General features: G+C 40.6%; 1 protein-coding gene across 2 annotated transcripts in view; it reads right to left on the bottom strand.

Annotated features, from left to right (window-relative positions):
* The window catches only part of HOMER2 (homer scaffold protein 2), a 116381-nt gene that overhangs the window by 63172 nt on the left and 37457 nt on the right, over positions 1–15752 (bottom strand). Inside the window, exons 1-2 of one of the 2 annotated variants that reach the window (XM_050966662.1) lie at positions 3769–3974; positions 2363–2519 (exon numbers count right to left, since the gene is read on the bottom strand). In XM_050966662.1, coding sequence (XP_050822619.1) covers positions 2363–2519; positions 3769–3815 — 204 coding nt within the window. In that variant the 5' untranslated portion in view covers positions 3816–3974. Of the gene's footprint in view, positions 1–2362; positions 2520–3768; positions 3975–15752 lie in introns of those variants that run through there. The other variant, XM_050966661.1, reaches the window with a different exon arrangement.

A 15752-nucleotide genomic window follows, 5' to 3' on the forward strand; every position in this document is an offset into this window, starting at 1 on the left:
CATGTAGTTTAACTCATCTAGGCCATCCTTATAGGTGATACACTACCTCTAGAAACCATTCTGCCGGGAAGACAAATGCTGGTCAGACAGCCGGAGATACCTACTATTCACATTTCATTCTCAAACCTGTTTTACTTCATGTTTTCTTAACTGCTTATGTTCTCTATAAATGTACATACATTTCCATACAGAGAAAACTGCATAGCCCTCTACAGACACACTGAGTGCTCCCTAAACACTGGGTAATTATTAGGAAAATCATGTTTTTCCCCTTAACAAACCACTCTTTCAAGGAGCATGACCTGTCAGACTGTTGGCACGTCAGAAGGATAACAAATACTCATTAAGTTAGCATTACGCAGCCAGCCCCCGACTTTGTGAATGACAACGGCAGCAAAGGGGTTAGATCGACCCTACATTCTTTTCCATACTTGCAATTCAACATGTAGTCCCAGAGGAACAATGAAGGCTTTTAAAAAAGAAAAAAAAGTAAAATGAAGCTTACACAGCCAAGTAATAACCAACGTTGATTGAATTGCACTGCACTCGAAAGTTTTCATAATATTTTATTGTTGCTACATAATGTCAGAGTGATGTGGTAAAACCATACCAAACCTGCTGAAGTGGGATTTCAATGTGATTTTTATGCAAGTTTCTCAGCATGTCCTGCATTGACTTGTCTAAGCAAAGCAGTCGCCTATGAGGAGGGAAATCTTGCGGTTAAGGCATAAGATAGAGAGTCATGAAATCTAAGTTATTTTCATCACAGACTTCCTCACTCAACTAGTTTAATCGATCCATACTTCAGTTTGCTCATCTTTAAAATGGGGATAAAAGCACTGACCCACAGGGTAAATTATGAAGCTAGATTAACTGGTATTAGTAAATGTGCTGAGATTCTTGGATGGAAAAAAGTTGCTATAACAATGATGCGTACTATCTGAATCTGGCAGCACAATACCCGGGTTTCCTTTTCCAGCCTATATTCCCAACATGAAAGGACTCCACAGAAGGGGTAATGAGGGACTCTCCAAGGAGGCCAGTGTAAACATTCTGTTGCTCCTCAGCCAGCACAGGCCCACTATTCTGGAAAGAGGAAGGACAATCCAGAGGTTGGTGAACAATTCATTCTCTGCTGAACGTGTCTCAGGAGATTTTTAATTTCAAATGACTGGGATTCATTTGGTGCACCCTAATGCTGACAGGTTTTTTGCTCTTTTTTAATGTCTTTTGGTAGAATATACCAAGGCTCCTTTCAAAGCACACTGAGCCCCACAAGGGAGCACACAAGCTTCAAGTGATGTATGCCACCCCAAACAAAGCAACTGAAATGTTTATTTGCTTCTATTAAGGCCAAAATAAAACTGTAATTCATAATTTATTTTAAAGAAAGAAATATTTTAAATAAAATGGTCACTGAAGTTGTACTGCTTTTAGCCAGACTAATATAAAAATGAGGGAGGAAAAAAGATTAACCTAGAATACGATGACAGGCTAATGAACTCTGCCTTGCTAACATAAGCCACTGAATTAAGTGATAAACAGAAGCTGTTCCAGTTTCTCTCTTAACAAAGGAAACATGCAAGGGGCTAAATTCTGCCCTCGATGCACCTCTGGGGCTCCCACTGAATCAATGTAGACATTCTTCCAAGGGCAGAATTTGGCCCTAACTAGTTACTATCGAAAACAATAAAAACTAATTAAAAGGAGAGGGGCAGAAGAGAAGGGCTGCAGCACTGTGGAGTTTCTTCAGTTTTTTTTACTGTGCTAGAAGGAATGTTGCATGGAGTTGGGAATTACAATAGCAGACTATGTCTTGCAGACTGAAAAAAGTGACCAACAGTGCACAGTCTATCAAGGTGCAGGCTGGAGGGCATAATTACTCACTGAAGACATATTATTTTATCCTAAGGGGTAGACAATCCTCTCTTCAAAACTAATAGCTCTAGTCTGAGCATGCAACTCTCTCATTGTACCCTTTAAAAATGGCCACAAAAATTCAGATGTACCTTCAATGGACGATATTTTAAGACACAATCAGCCAAATACTAGCCAAAATTTGACACTAAGAAGTACTGGCCTGCCAAGATGTTAAGCTATTCTAATTGATCTAGTCTTGCCTCCACAAACATGATTGTGTTTAGAAAGCCATTTGTTATCTCACACACACACACACTCTTCCATTTCTGCACTCAAAGTTTTAAGAGTACAAATAAACAGAGTGGATTACATACAAATTAAGTGTTTATTCAATTATCTCTGTAGGCTGGCCCATCCATATCTATTACCAGTTAATGCTGAGTATCATCATACGATGCTCTCCAATCAATAAACATGCTAGATGTATCTGTCAACCTCCTACCTTGGCTCCATCCACACTGATAATCCGATAGCTGTTTCTTGTGCTGTCATAGAAGTAGGAAACAGTTACAGCCTGCTTGCTTGCAGGAACCCAGTTCTTCTTGGTGCTGGGGTCAATCTGGAAGACATGTGCTCTGGTGGTGAAGATAGGCTGTTCTCTGGAATAGGGAGGGACAGGAGAAATGGATGCATGAGTTTGTGGAAGATGAAATGTTGCAGAAGTCCGCTCTTGATCAACCATGTTGAAAACAGCAGACCTAACCTCACAGTTCAAATGAGATAACCCTGGAATTCTAAACAGAAAAACAGTGCACTAAAATTACTATCTGAATCAGCACTCCAGCATTCTATACCTATTCTTAGCCTTACCATGTGACATTTAGCTCCCTGAACTCACTGACCTTGTTCCCTTCTTGGGCCACTAGTGCAAATTCAATTTTAGTTCCCATGTTGCCATAACTGGACACTTAAAACATTAACATCTTTTTCTGCAAATTAGCACATTATTTCAATTAAATTACATTGACACACATCTTAGCCAAATAGATCTGCTTTTTCTAAAAACACACAGCTTTCTTTCCTCATACCACTCAGCCATATGAATCATTACTTAGAGTCAGAACTCACTGCAGAGTCTCCTTACAATTTTATTAAACCAAATGCCCAGTATCACTATTTACATACTAAAATTTCAGTCCTTTCTTTCATTTTGTTCTATGGATATGCATGAAAATTGAATTAGCTGCAAAGTAGCTAACCACCATGAAAAAAAAAAGTTGTATTAAATTGTAGTTCAACAAACTGTATTTATGGGTGAAGTATTTGGGGTCCCACCCCACAGCTTCATTTCCTAACTATAACACAGTCAATTCACAGACAATTTTACCCAACACGTGAATTCCACACAAAGTACAGGTTTGTTTTTAAGGATGACAGCATAAATAACATGAGAGCAGAGAATCAGCAGGGTTGGAAGAACAATACATGTGATAAACATGAAGTTATTTGGTTTGAAGACTACAGTTAGGATTTATTATGGCAGTAATGTCAGTAAATATTCTGTTTCCACTTCAAATTGTACTTCCATCCAAGTTAAATTTTAAACTGTAAAGCAAACGCTACTATATTTATATAATATTTTATTCCCCGAGTCTGAGGGCTGATTACATAAATAGTGAACATTACATGACATCACCACTCAGTATATCACATATAGAATATTATATAATTAAGATGTTATCTTGACATAATTAAGACAGGATGCAGAAATGTCAGTTTATTTCAGTACAACCCACCATATCAGCCTCAGAGAAATAGGATATTTACAACACACAAACTGAATAGGCTGCACCAGGCTAACTAACGATGTCTAGGTTTTTGTTTTATAAATATTTTAAATTTACCCACCTCAAAACCATCAATCTGTGTACATATCTGGCCTGCATGTTTTCCATCGTGTTCAGTCCTTTGTTCCTCCCAGCTGATTGTTACACCACTTGTTGTGTTATCTTAGGCTATGGCTACACCTGGAGCTGGAACAGTAATTTCCAGCTTGAGAAGACAGATCCACGACACTAAAAATAGAAAGGTAGCTGCCAGGGTGAGAGAGGCAGGAGGGGCTAACAGCCCTGAGTACACAGCTAGCATCTCAGACAGCATCCTACTTGAGGCGGCTAGCCCCTCCCACTGCTGCAGCTACCCATCTATTTTTAGTGCCCTAGCTCAATCAGAGCTAGTGAGGGTGTGCCCTGGATCTGGAAATTACACCTCAAGCTCAAAATGCTGACATACCTCTAGGCCGTAAGATCTTCAGGGCAGGGACTGTGGTCTGCTCTGTCTGCACAACAACATGTAGCACAAACCAGCCCTGATCCTGATTGAGGTCTCTAGGTGCTAGATAATACATGATGATACAAATCAGAGCTGTAAATTTACTGACATTGGGCATATCTGCTACTCTAATTGTAGAATTAACTTGGCAAAGGTGGTTTGCTAGTGAAAAGCCTAATGAGGCCTAAAAATGAAAACATGCAAGTGCGGTAGTAATGTTTTTTTCCTTCTAAGACATATGCAAGGTTTTAAATTTTTCAGGAGCTCTTAAGTAAGTTTCTGGATGGATGGCTGTGCCAAATTCAATACTCATGAGGAAGACACTTCAAATACAATGGGACTTTCTCATTATGTCAGTGAAGAAATATAAATTATTCCAGTTATTCCTTATCAGTAGCTCTCCGAGACTGATGTTATATGTAGTCCTAGGTATGTGAATTTGGCTCTCATTTCAAATGCCAATATTTGTGCAGCGCTTATTTAGAAAAAAGGGGCATTTCTCTATGCTACACATGGACTACTTCAGTCATAAAATACTCAAGTTAAGAGGCCTAAAGCCTACTCACATGTCAAGTTTTTATTTAAGCAAATACGAGTGAGTCTATTCGCTGCCATGCCAATAATTATCTTCATATTAAAACATATCAGATTGCCACCTGAGTAAGCAGCGAGAGTTTATCCATAATGGGGAAGTCAGAGAAATTTGCCCTTTAAAGTACTTGCTCTTGGGCTCTTAAAAAAAATACTAAATAGCTCCGCAGCCAGGGAATAGATATCTTCCCTCACCCTGTTTGCCTTGCTCTGTATTTTCTGTGGGAATAACAAACATAACATTGTATCCTGAGTCTGCAGACTGACAGTTCCAGTACTGCTATTCAGAAACCTCTGGGGAGCAGTCAAAGTAGCAAGACTCAGTCTTCTTTTGCAGCTTGGGAAAGAAACCTTGCGCACAGGCAGACACTGGAGTTTTTTACTGAGAAAGTTAAACCCCCAAAATAGTGGCTGATAACCTCACCACCTCCAGTCTTGAGGTAGCCAGGAATCTTTGGGTGGGAGGGAAAGCCTAGAGAGAAAGCTCCTCCTCCAGCACCCAGGACGCTGTGTGTGTGTGGTGGCGGCGGCAGCGGCAGATTGAGTTTGGGAGAGAGCATTCCAATTTACTCAAAACACTTACACCAGCTGGCATCTACAAAAATAAATGGAGCTGCCAAAAAATGTTCAGGGGCAGCAACCTGGTAGGAATCCAGCCACTGGGGTGACGGGTAAGGTCGTGCCTTTTCAAATGGTATTGACTTCTGAGCAGTGAGACCTCACTGCTGTTTAGTCCTCTGCATATCAAGGTGCCTGGTAGTCCATGCAAGAGTGTGTGTATGCAACATTAAGTTACGGCTGATGGTGTGTAAGAGGGTGGATATTGGAGTGAGGGGGAATGAAGAGATTGATTGGCCAATTTAGAAAACAGAATTAGGGAAAATATTCTGGGGAAAGACTTGGAAGAGACAGAAATAAAGGGGATGGGTACATAAGAACAGCCATACTGGCTCAGATCAGTGGTCCATCTAGTCTAGCATCCTGTCTCCAACCGCAGTCAATACCAGAGCTCCACGGCAACTGTACAGAACAGAGCAATTCTGGAGTGATCCACCCCTATCTTCCACTTTTGGCTTCTTGCAGAGATTAAGAACTGTGTTGGGCAAGGGGCTGCATGCCAGCCCTCTTAGCTAATAACCACTGATTGACCAGTCCTCCGTGAACTTTACTACTACTTCTTTTAACTCAGTTATTTTTGGCCTTCACAACATCCCACAGCAATGAGTTCCACAGGTTGATTGTGTGTTGTGTGAAAAAGTACTACTTCTTGTTTGTATTAATTTCATCAGGTGACCCCTAGTTTTAGTTTTGTGGGTAAAGCACACAGTGAAGGAAAAGAAAAAAAAGAGGAGTTATAGAGAAGTGCAAGAACTGACAAAGAGAAGAGGAGACAGACACTGAAAACAATGCATCTTCCCCAATGAACATTTTAATTTCTAACTGGCACCATCAAGTAAAAGCCACATTCACAACCAGCCAGTCAAATTTGGAGTACACCAGGAGGGCCAAATTCTGCTCTTACTTGCACTCATGACACAGCTTTCACTTCAAAATGTGTAAGAGAATAATTCAGTCCCATTATAAATTATACCCCCCTCCACAGATTTTCCATGCATATTTAATGTGTATTAGTCACATTTCAAGTGCAAATACCCTGCAACTGACATAGAATAATAATGTGCAAAACCAAGATCTCTTTTATATAAACATATTGTAGTTTATAGAGACACCATTTTACCAAATATCAGATTGGAATGAAATGTAGTTATTTTATGTGCCCTACAAAACACTTCCAACAGCAGAGTACAGCACTGGCACTCGCTACTACATAGTATGAGCAAGACGTCTCTAAGATATGTCATTTAGTGTTGATTTGCCATCTTTGGTTCCTGATTATTAAAAATGGAATGGGTATGTTAAACCAAGATGTGCAATCCCTTCAAACTCCAGCAGTGGCTGGTGACATCTGAAAGCATAGGAAAACTCCAGGTAGTATTGCTGTTTTCACTGGAGCGTAATCCTTTCCTTCTGCTGCTCTCCTTTTCATCTCACTGCAAGGTTTGCTCAGATAACAGGGGGAGAGAGGCAAGCCCAATCCACCTCTGCCAAACTTATTTCCATATCAAACGGGCAGAGCTTTCATTTCACAAGATACACCCCTATTAATAAGTAGCTAAAGCACTACAATAGTCTAATACTCTAGTTCACTCTTAATAGTCGTAGGACTACGAAACACAAAGCTACACTATCATAACCTTAGTCCCAGATTTGGACCTTAGCGTCCAAAATATGGGGGTTAGCATGAAAACCTCCAAGCTTAGTTACCAGCTTGGACCTGGTACTTGCTGCCACCACCCAAAAAATTAGAGTGTTTTGGGGCACTCTGGTCCCCCTGAAAAGCCTTCCCTGGGGACCCCAAGACCCAAATCCCTTGAGTCTCACAACAAAGGGAAATAATCCTTACCCTTCCCCCCTCCAGGTGCTCCTGGAGAGATACACAGACACAAGCTCTGTGAATCCAAACAGAGTGACTCCCCCTCTCCGTTCCCAGTCCTGGAAACAAAAAGCCCTTTCCTCTTCCCCCAGAGGTAATGCAAAATCAGGCTAGCAAATTCAACACACACAGATCTCCCCCTGATTTCTTCCTCCCACCAATTCCCTGGTGAGTACAGACTCAATTTCCCTGAAGTAAAGAAAAACTCCAACAGGTCTTAAAAGAAAGCTTTATATAAAAAGAAAGAAAAATACATACAAATGGTCTCTCTGTATTAAGGTGACGAAATACAGGGTCAATTGCTTAAAAGAATATTGAATAAACAGCCTTATTCAAAAAGAATACAAATCAAAGCACTCCAGCACTTATATTCATGCAAATACCAAAGAAAAGAAACCATATAACTTACTATCTGATCTCTTTGTCCTTACACTTAGAAACAGAAGATTAGAAAACAGAACTACTTCTCCAAAGCTCAGAGAAAAGCAGGCAGACAGACAAAGACTCAGACACAAACTTCCCTCCACCCAGAGTTGAAAAAATCCGGTTTCCTGATTGGTCCTCTGGTCAGGTGCTTCAGGTGAAAGAGACATTAACCCTTAGCTATCTGTTTATGACAACACCATATCTTCACTCTCACCAGTTTAATTTTGCATAGCTTAATAGTTTTCAATTCCAAAGAATTTCAACATCACTACACATTTAGTGTGTGTAAATTATTGAATACACTCCCAAGACTAAATATGCTAGGTTACTTACTTTCAAATTTCAATTTCCATAGCACACATTGTAATGTAAATGAAACCTCATATACACCTCTGCCCCGATATAACGCTGTCCTCGGGAGGCAAAAAATCTTACGCGTTATAGGTGAAACCGCATTATATTGAACTTGCTTTGATCCACCGGAGTGCGCAGTCCCCACCACCCCACTCCCGGGAGCTCTGCTTTACCACATTATATCCGAATTCGTGTTATATCGGGGTAGAGGTGTACCTCCAAGATATAAAACAAGAAGAAAAAAGTTTCTAACGTTGTGTTGTTTAAAATAAAGTCTCCTCCATGCTCCATGAAATCTGACAAGTTTACTTTCTGTATGCTTTATTTATTTACAGGCACAGCAACATTTACAAATACACAGATGATGGAATAAATACTCTATTCATGTACACTAGTTATTTGAAATAACGTGAGCCGGACCCATAATAACTGTGTTTAGAACAAAATTACAATATAACTAAACTAAACACATCCCAGGGAATTATGAACCAGGCACGCTGTGGGAGCAGAATGGAGAGAGAGAAATTCTCAGAATGGAGAGGGGTAACTAGTGGTGTTCCCCAAGGGTTGGTTCTAGGATCAATTCTATTCAATTTATTCATAAATGATCTGGAGAAAGGGGTAAACAGTGAGGTGGCAAAGTTTGCAGATGATACTAAACTACTCAAGATAGTTAAGACCAAAGCAGATTGTGAAGATCATCAAAAAGATCTCACACAACTAAGTGATTGGGCAACAAAATGGAAAATGAAATTTAATGTGGATAAATGTAAAGTAATGCACATTGGAAAAAATAACCTCAACTATACATACAATATGATGGGGGCTAATTTAGCTACAATGAGTCAGGAAAAAGATCTTGGTGTCATCATGGATAGTTCTCTGAAGATGTCCACGCAGTGCGCAGAGGCCGTCAAAAAAGCAAACAGGATGTTAGAAATCATTAAAAAGGGGATAGAGAATAAGACTGAGAATATATTATTGCCCTTATATAAATCCATGGTATGCCCACATCTCGAATACTGTGTACAGTTGTGGTCTCCTCACCTCAAAAAAGATATTCTAGCACTAGAAAAGGTTCAGAAAAGGGCAACTAAAATGATTAGGGGTTTGGAGAGGGTCCCATATGAGGAAAGCTTAAAGAGGTTAGGCCTCTTCAGCTTGGAAAAGAGGAGACTAAGGGGGGATATGGTAGAGGTATATAAAATCATGAGTGATGTGGAGAAGGTGGATAAGGAAAAGTTATTTACTTATTCCCATAATACAAGAACTAGGGGTCACCAAATGAAATTAATAGGTAGCAGGTTTAAAACAAATAAAAGGAAGTTCTTCACACAGCGCACAGTCAACTTGTGGAACTCCTTACCTGAGGAGGTTGTGAAGGCTGGGACTACAACAATGTTTAAAAGGGAACTGGATAAATTCATGGTGGCTAAGTCCATAAATGGCTATTAGCCAGGAAGGGTAAAGAATGGTGTCCCTAGCCTCTGTTCATCAGAGGATGGAGATGGATGGCAGGAGAGAGATCACTTGATCATTGCCTGTTAGCTTCACTCCCTCTGGGGCATCTCGCATTGGCCACTGTCAGTAGACAGATACTGGGCTAGACAGACCTTTGGTCTGACCCAGTAAGGCCGTTCTTATGTTCTTATGTTCAGAATCAGATCAAGTGAATAAATTACCAAATCTGTGTTAAATTGGCATTTTTGAATACTTTCTGGACACAGACTTGACCACAGCTCTGGGCTCAACACGATCATAGCTATCAAGTCCCTCCCTGTCTTTGGATATGTACCCTAGAAAGAATTCCAAAGATGGCTCTATCTTCAATCATATATGAGAAAACAGCTGTGAATACTGTAGAGGCATAACCCAGCAATTCATGATAAACCACTCGGCCAGAAAGTAGGCATTCTTGTGCAATAGATAGCTGTGATCACTATAACTGCACCCTTCATTCATGAACTATAAATGAACAAACAAATTAAGTGCAAAAATAGTATGTGTATTGGTGGGGGGGATTCTACAGTTATGGATGATTTATTTCATTGTCAGGATCGTTGCTGTTTATAAAAATTTGAATATGAGCAACAGCATTGCCATCTCTCATGATTCTATAGAGAGTCCTCCTGTGATATTTGGTGTTTTTCTTAAAGCCCCTGAACATGAAATCATCTGGTTACACAAAAATGTCCACTTTCATTAAAAAAAGATGCATTTCTAGCCATCATGGTCATGGAGAAAAGCCTGAAGAACCAAAATGTTAAAACCTCAACAACAACAAAAAAAGGCAAAGAGATGCTAAAATTATAAGAGTCTTGTGAACTTTAAATCACCATCATGGCTTTTATGGGCCTTCTGAATGCTTAGGGTTGGTAAGAACACAAGAATGGCCAACTGGGCCAGACCAATGATCCATCTAACCCACCATCATGTCTTCTGAGAGCAGCTAGTGCAAAATGTTTCCCAAGAAATGAACAGAACAGGGCAATTATTGAGTGATCCATCCCATTGTCCAGTCTCCGTTTCTGGCAGTCAGGATTTAGGAACACCCAGAGCATAGGTTTGCATCCAACTATCTGGGCTAGTAACCATTGATGGACCTATCATCCATGAATTTACCTAATTTTTTTTAATCCAGTTGTATTTTTGGCCTTCATAACATCCCTTGGTAATAAGTTCCACAGGTTGACTGTGCACTGTGTGAAGATATACTTCCTTATGGCTGTTCTAAACCTGCTGCCTATTAATTTCATTGTACCATTCACGGTTTTATAGACCTCTATTATGCCTCCCCTTCGTAGTCTCTTCTCTCTCCACATGTGGATGCTGTTCCATATCCCTAATCATTTTATGTGCCTTTCTCTACACCTTTTCCAATTCTCATATATTTTTATTGAGACAGAGGGACCAGAACTGTATGCAGTGTTCAAGGTGTGGGCCTACCATGGATTTATATAGTGACATGATGATATTTTCTATCTTCTTATCTATCCCTTTCCTAGTGGTAATACAGAAAGAGTGCAAGCTGTGGTTTTATTTCATGCACACAAGCTGAAAACAAAGCCCTGTTCCCACAACTGACTATGTGTGATAACAACAAATTGCTGTGCCCACAGGGAGCCGCAAGGACTTGCCTGGCTGTAGGGAGTCACTGTCAGGTTCAGGCATTAAGGTATCATGCCCTTGATCATGCAAACACTTACAGTTTTGAGTAACTATGCGCACATGAGCTCAAAAAGGCTACTCATGTGAAAAGTTTCTCATAGGTTTGTTTGCAGGATCAGGACTCAGGTTTATAAAATACATAGCATGTCTAAAAGAGTTCCAGTCTAAAGTTTCCTATGGATCAGATACAGTCAGTCAAATTTTTACAGTAAGTAAATTTTCACTTTAATGGTCTATAGTCACTTGCTTTTTATCTGCACTGACACTGAAAACATTATCTGGAGACTCATGTTGAACTATGAGCCAGACTTTTATAAGGCCTAGAGCTCACTCATGAACCAGATTCCTGCAATCATTGATGGTTAGGCTAAGAAGGGAAAAACACAAGCTTGCTAAATTTGTTAAGAAAGACAGTGACCCTTTAACACAGTACCCTGGCCTTTCGACTAAGGAAGCAATGTCTTAACTGCAATAGACGGGACTACATATATAAATATAATGTACCAACAACAAAATGATGAGTAAGCAGTAGATATTAATTCTGAAGTTAGAAATTTTATGAAAAGACGAAGTCTGGAAATGTACTGAAATACAAGATATATCTGGGTCAGAAAAAGGAAGCTACTAGTAACAGAAACTGCAGACATCTTAAGAAACTAGGAGCATAATTGTGAGAATGGGCAATAAGAACCAGCACTGTGACCCATGTGTCATATTTGCCATCAGCTGCAAGCTTCAGTTCCACATGCTTGGTAATACATCTGCCCATCTGCTGTGCACTGTACTAATAATTAATAGATACTTGGATATCTGAGGTTTCTTTGATTACTTAGGAAGCTTGAACCTGAATTGGTAATGCTCATTAGTTTCCCATCACTCTCTAGGTCAGAGGTAGACAACCTGCGGAACATGAGCTGATTTTCAGTGGCAGTCATACTGCCTGGGTCCTGGCCATGGTCCGGGAGGCTCTGCATTTTAATTTATTTTTAAATGAAGCTTCTTAAACATTTTAAAAATCTTATTTACTTTACATACAGCAATAGTTTAGTTATATATTACAGACTTATAGAAAGAGACCTTCTAAAAATATTAAAATGTATTACTGAAACGCAAAACCTTAAATTAGAGTGAATAAATGAAGACTCGGAACACCACTTCTGAAAGATTGCTGACCCCTGTTCTAGGTAGTTTTACATGATTTCTATTGATAAATACATACTATTAAAGTATTTAAAGTAGTTATTTTCTATTTATATCATTTGCATTTGGTACAGAATTTGTAGGTCTCCAGACAACATCTAAGCTCGGGATTTTTGTAATACAGTACTTGCTGCTAGAGGCCATCTCCAGGCACATGATGATACTTCTATTTGCGGATGATCCCAAAAGATTTGCAGTGGTGCACCATAGCAAGTACTAGATATGGACAATTTTCCATGAAAGAAAAAATTAGATAGTAACACAAAGCCACTTGATACAAGGTAAACCTTCCATTACTACTACCGCTTTGGGCTTTAACAAAGATTCCCTTTTGATACATATAACATAATAAACTTGATAATAATAATTATCTGGCTCCAGTACTACTACCCACTGATTTTATTGATTGTATGATAAACGAAAAGAACAAATCAACCTCCATATATGTTGTGGCATCTGGAATGGCACACATTTATGATAGTCTACTATGAAGCTAAATTACTAAAGAAAAAAATTGTGTTTGAACATTGCAAACGCGTAACTGTGGATATACAGAACTCCCATGAGGTAATAAGATTCGCACCATCACATTGTTTCTCACATGGCAAAGTGACAGCTGCAACTACAATTCCAGAAGCCTCAAATAGAATTATTTCCTTACTTGTGATTTCTAACAACTGCATTAAAGGGGCCCTGAAGCTAATAGCATATCAGGGATTCATGTGTGTAGCCCTGGCTGCAAAAGAATGAAACAAACACACACCACACTTTAAAACCCACACGGTAATTTTTTTTTTAGTAATGATTTCTGGCATCTGAATCAAGAATCAATTCTTCCATTTGCCATTCTGGTAAAACAGTTAATGTTGTGCTGAGGATTCTTTTAAATAAAATGCACAATGCAAGGCACAACAGTTTTCTGTGTTATGCTCAATATAAAACTATAAAAGCATTATATAACGGAGTATTCAAGAAAAGTTATTTTCTAAAGGACATGCATTTAAAATAGGAGTCTCTCTTATACTGCTGAAAGAGAGTACTAGGTGGGCAAAGAGACTGCTTCACTATTACATGGGATCCTGTGGTTCTGTGACTGAGACAATCCCAAAAATGAGTATATTATCCTCTTTTAGAACCAATTCATAAAAAGGAATTTGTCAAGGTTATTTGAGCACAAAGGTGCTACATTTACAGACAGTCACTACTCAGACTGGAAGTACTGTACATACAGGTATGTTTACGCTCCAACTGGGAGCATGCCTCCCAGCTTGGCTAGATAGAGATACGCTAGCTCTGCTGGACCTAGCATGCCAAAAATAGCAGTGTGGACATTGTGTCTTGTGCAACAGGACGGGTTAGAAACTTGAGTATGGACCCAGAGGGTCAGGCGGACATGTATTCAGGGAGTTAGCTCATGCCACCACCTGAGCTGCTAGTCTTAGCATGCTAGCTAAGACGCAGCTAGCATATGTCAGTTTAGCTGGGCTGCGAGGCATGCTCCCAGCTGCAGCGTAGATGTACTCCAAGTGTCTTCCTGTAGCACTTGCTGGTGTGTACAAAATCACACCCTATAGCTCCAATCTGCAAGCCTCATTACTACCATTTCTTCCTTTTGTTGTTCTCCTAATAAGATTTAGAAGGATTCATGTTTACTTTTAAGTATTTTACACAGCCATTAAATGTTACTGTAAAAACTATCATAAAAAGTGTAAGACTATAACTAATGCCCTCCTCACTCCCCATTCTTATGTAGAAGGATGTTTATGAAAAATCAACCCTCCCTTCCTATTCTGCAGCAGTATGTGGCAGGAAGAGAGGGAAGGCAAGTTCAATCAGATTTACTTTTGGGGAGAAATTTGAAGTTCATGCTAATGAAAGTGAGACTCACTGTGGACTGATTAGCTCAGCAGATAGGTAATGGTATATTACAGCTCTTCATAGCTAGGTCACAAGCTTAAGTCAGTCCCTGGTCAGCTATAAAGGAAAGATATTGCGATCCAATAATGGTCTGATGGCCTATGTCAGGGTGGGCAAACTACAGCCCATGAGCCACTTCTGGCCCACCAGCTGTTTTAATCCAGCCCTTGAGCTCCCATTGGGGAGTGGGGTCTGGGGTTTGACCTGCTCCGGTGCTCCAGCCGAGGAGTAGGGTCGGGGGCCACTCCGTGTGGCTCCCGGAAGCAGTGGCATGTTCCCCCTCTGGTTCCTATGCATAGGAGCAGCCAGGGGCTCCGCTCTGCATGCTGCCCCCACACCAAGCACCACCCCCGCAGCTCCTATTGGACGGGAACTGTGGCCAATGGGAGCTGCAGGGGTGGTGCCTGCAGACAGGGCAGTGCGTAGCAGAGCTGCCTGGCTGCATCTCTGCATAGGAGATGGAAGGAAGACATGACACTGCTTCCAACCCCCTACCCCAGCCCCAGCCCTGATCCCCCTCTCACCCTACAAACCCCTCAGTCCCAGCCTGGAGCACTGTCCTACACCCCAAACCTGGACCCCCAGCCAGAGCCCTCACTACCCCCCGCACCCACTCTACCGGCCCTAGTCCAGAGCCCCCTCCCACACACTGAATTCATTTCTGGCCCCACCCTGGAGTCCGCACCCCCCAGCTAGAGCCCGCACCCCCTCCTGCACCTCAACACGAATTTTGTGAGCATTTACGGCCACTCAAACAATTTCTATACCAAGATGTGGCCCTCAGGCCAAAAGGTTTGCTCACCTCTGGACTATGTGAAATTAACTTGTGTCCTCAATGCAGTGGCTAGTGGACTGCTGTCCATATCTCACAGCCCCACAAAATTCCCCATGATAATTGGGACAAGCTTATTGGCTGCCTCAGCCAAGAGGGCAAGGATAGATTGGGCACATGAAGAATAACTACCTTTTCACTTTAAGAAGTGGTCTTCCGTCTGGGGATAAGTATATTTGCAGACAGAATGAGGAGTCTTGGACCACCCATACAGCATACGTTCTGTGGAGTTTGGGAGGTGGGGTGTTAGTTCTGTCAAATCACCTCCATTCACAAGCACCACATTCACTATAGTATTATTGTGTGTGTGTGTCCTTCCTCTAAGAAAATTAACGATATATTAATTTAGCAAAGTCATTGACTGCTATTGATCTTTTTAACAGTCACATCTTTAGGGACCACTATCCCAGAAAATTAGTGTAGGAAGAAAATATTTGTGCAAGATAAATCTTTTTCCACAGGATGCAATCTGTGCTATATCTATAGAGAAAGTGAAAACAATAGAGATAAAGTACATCTTGACACAGCCGCTTTCTTATTCAATAAGAATGTCTCTTTGTTTAGAGATTGATGAGCAAG

Source organism: Gopherus flavomarginatus, chromosome 9 (genome assembly GCF_025201925.1).
Source record: "Gopherus flavomarginatus isolate rGopFla2 chromosome 9, rGopFla2.mat.asm, whole genome shotgun sequence".
Taxonomy (NCBI): Eukaryota; Metazoa; Chordata; order Testudines; family Testudinidae; genus Gopherus; species Gopherus flavomarginatus.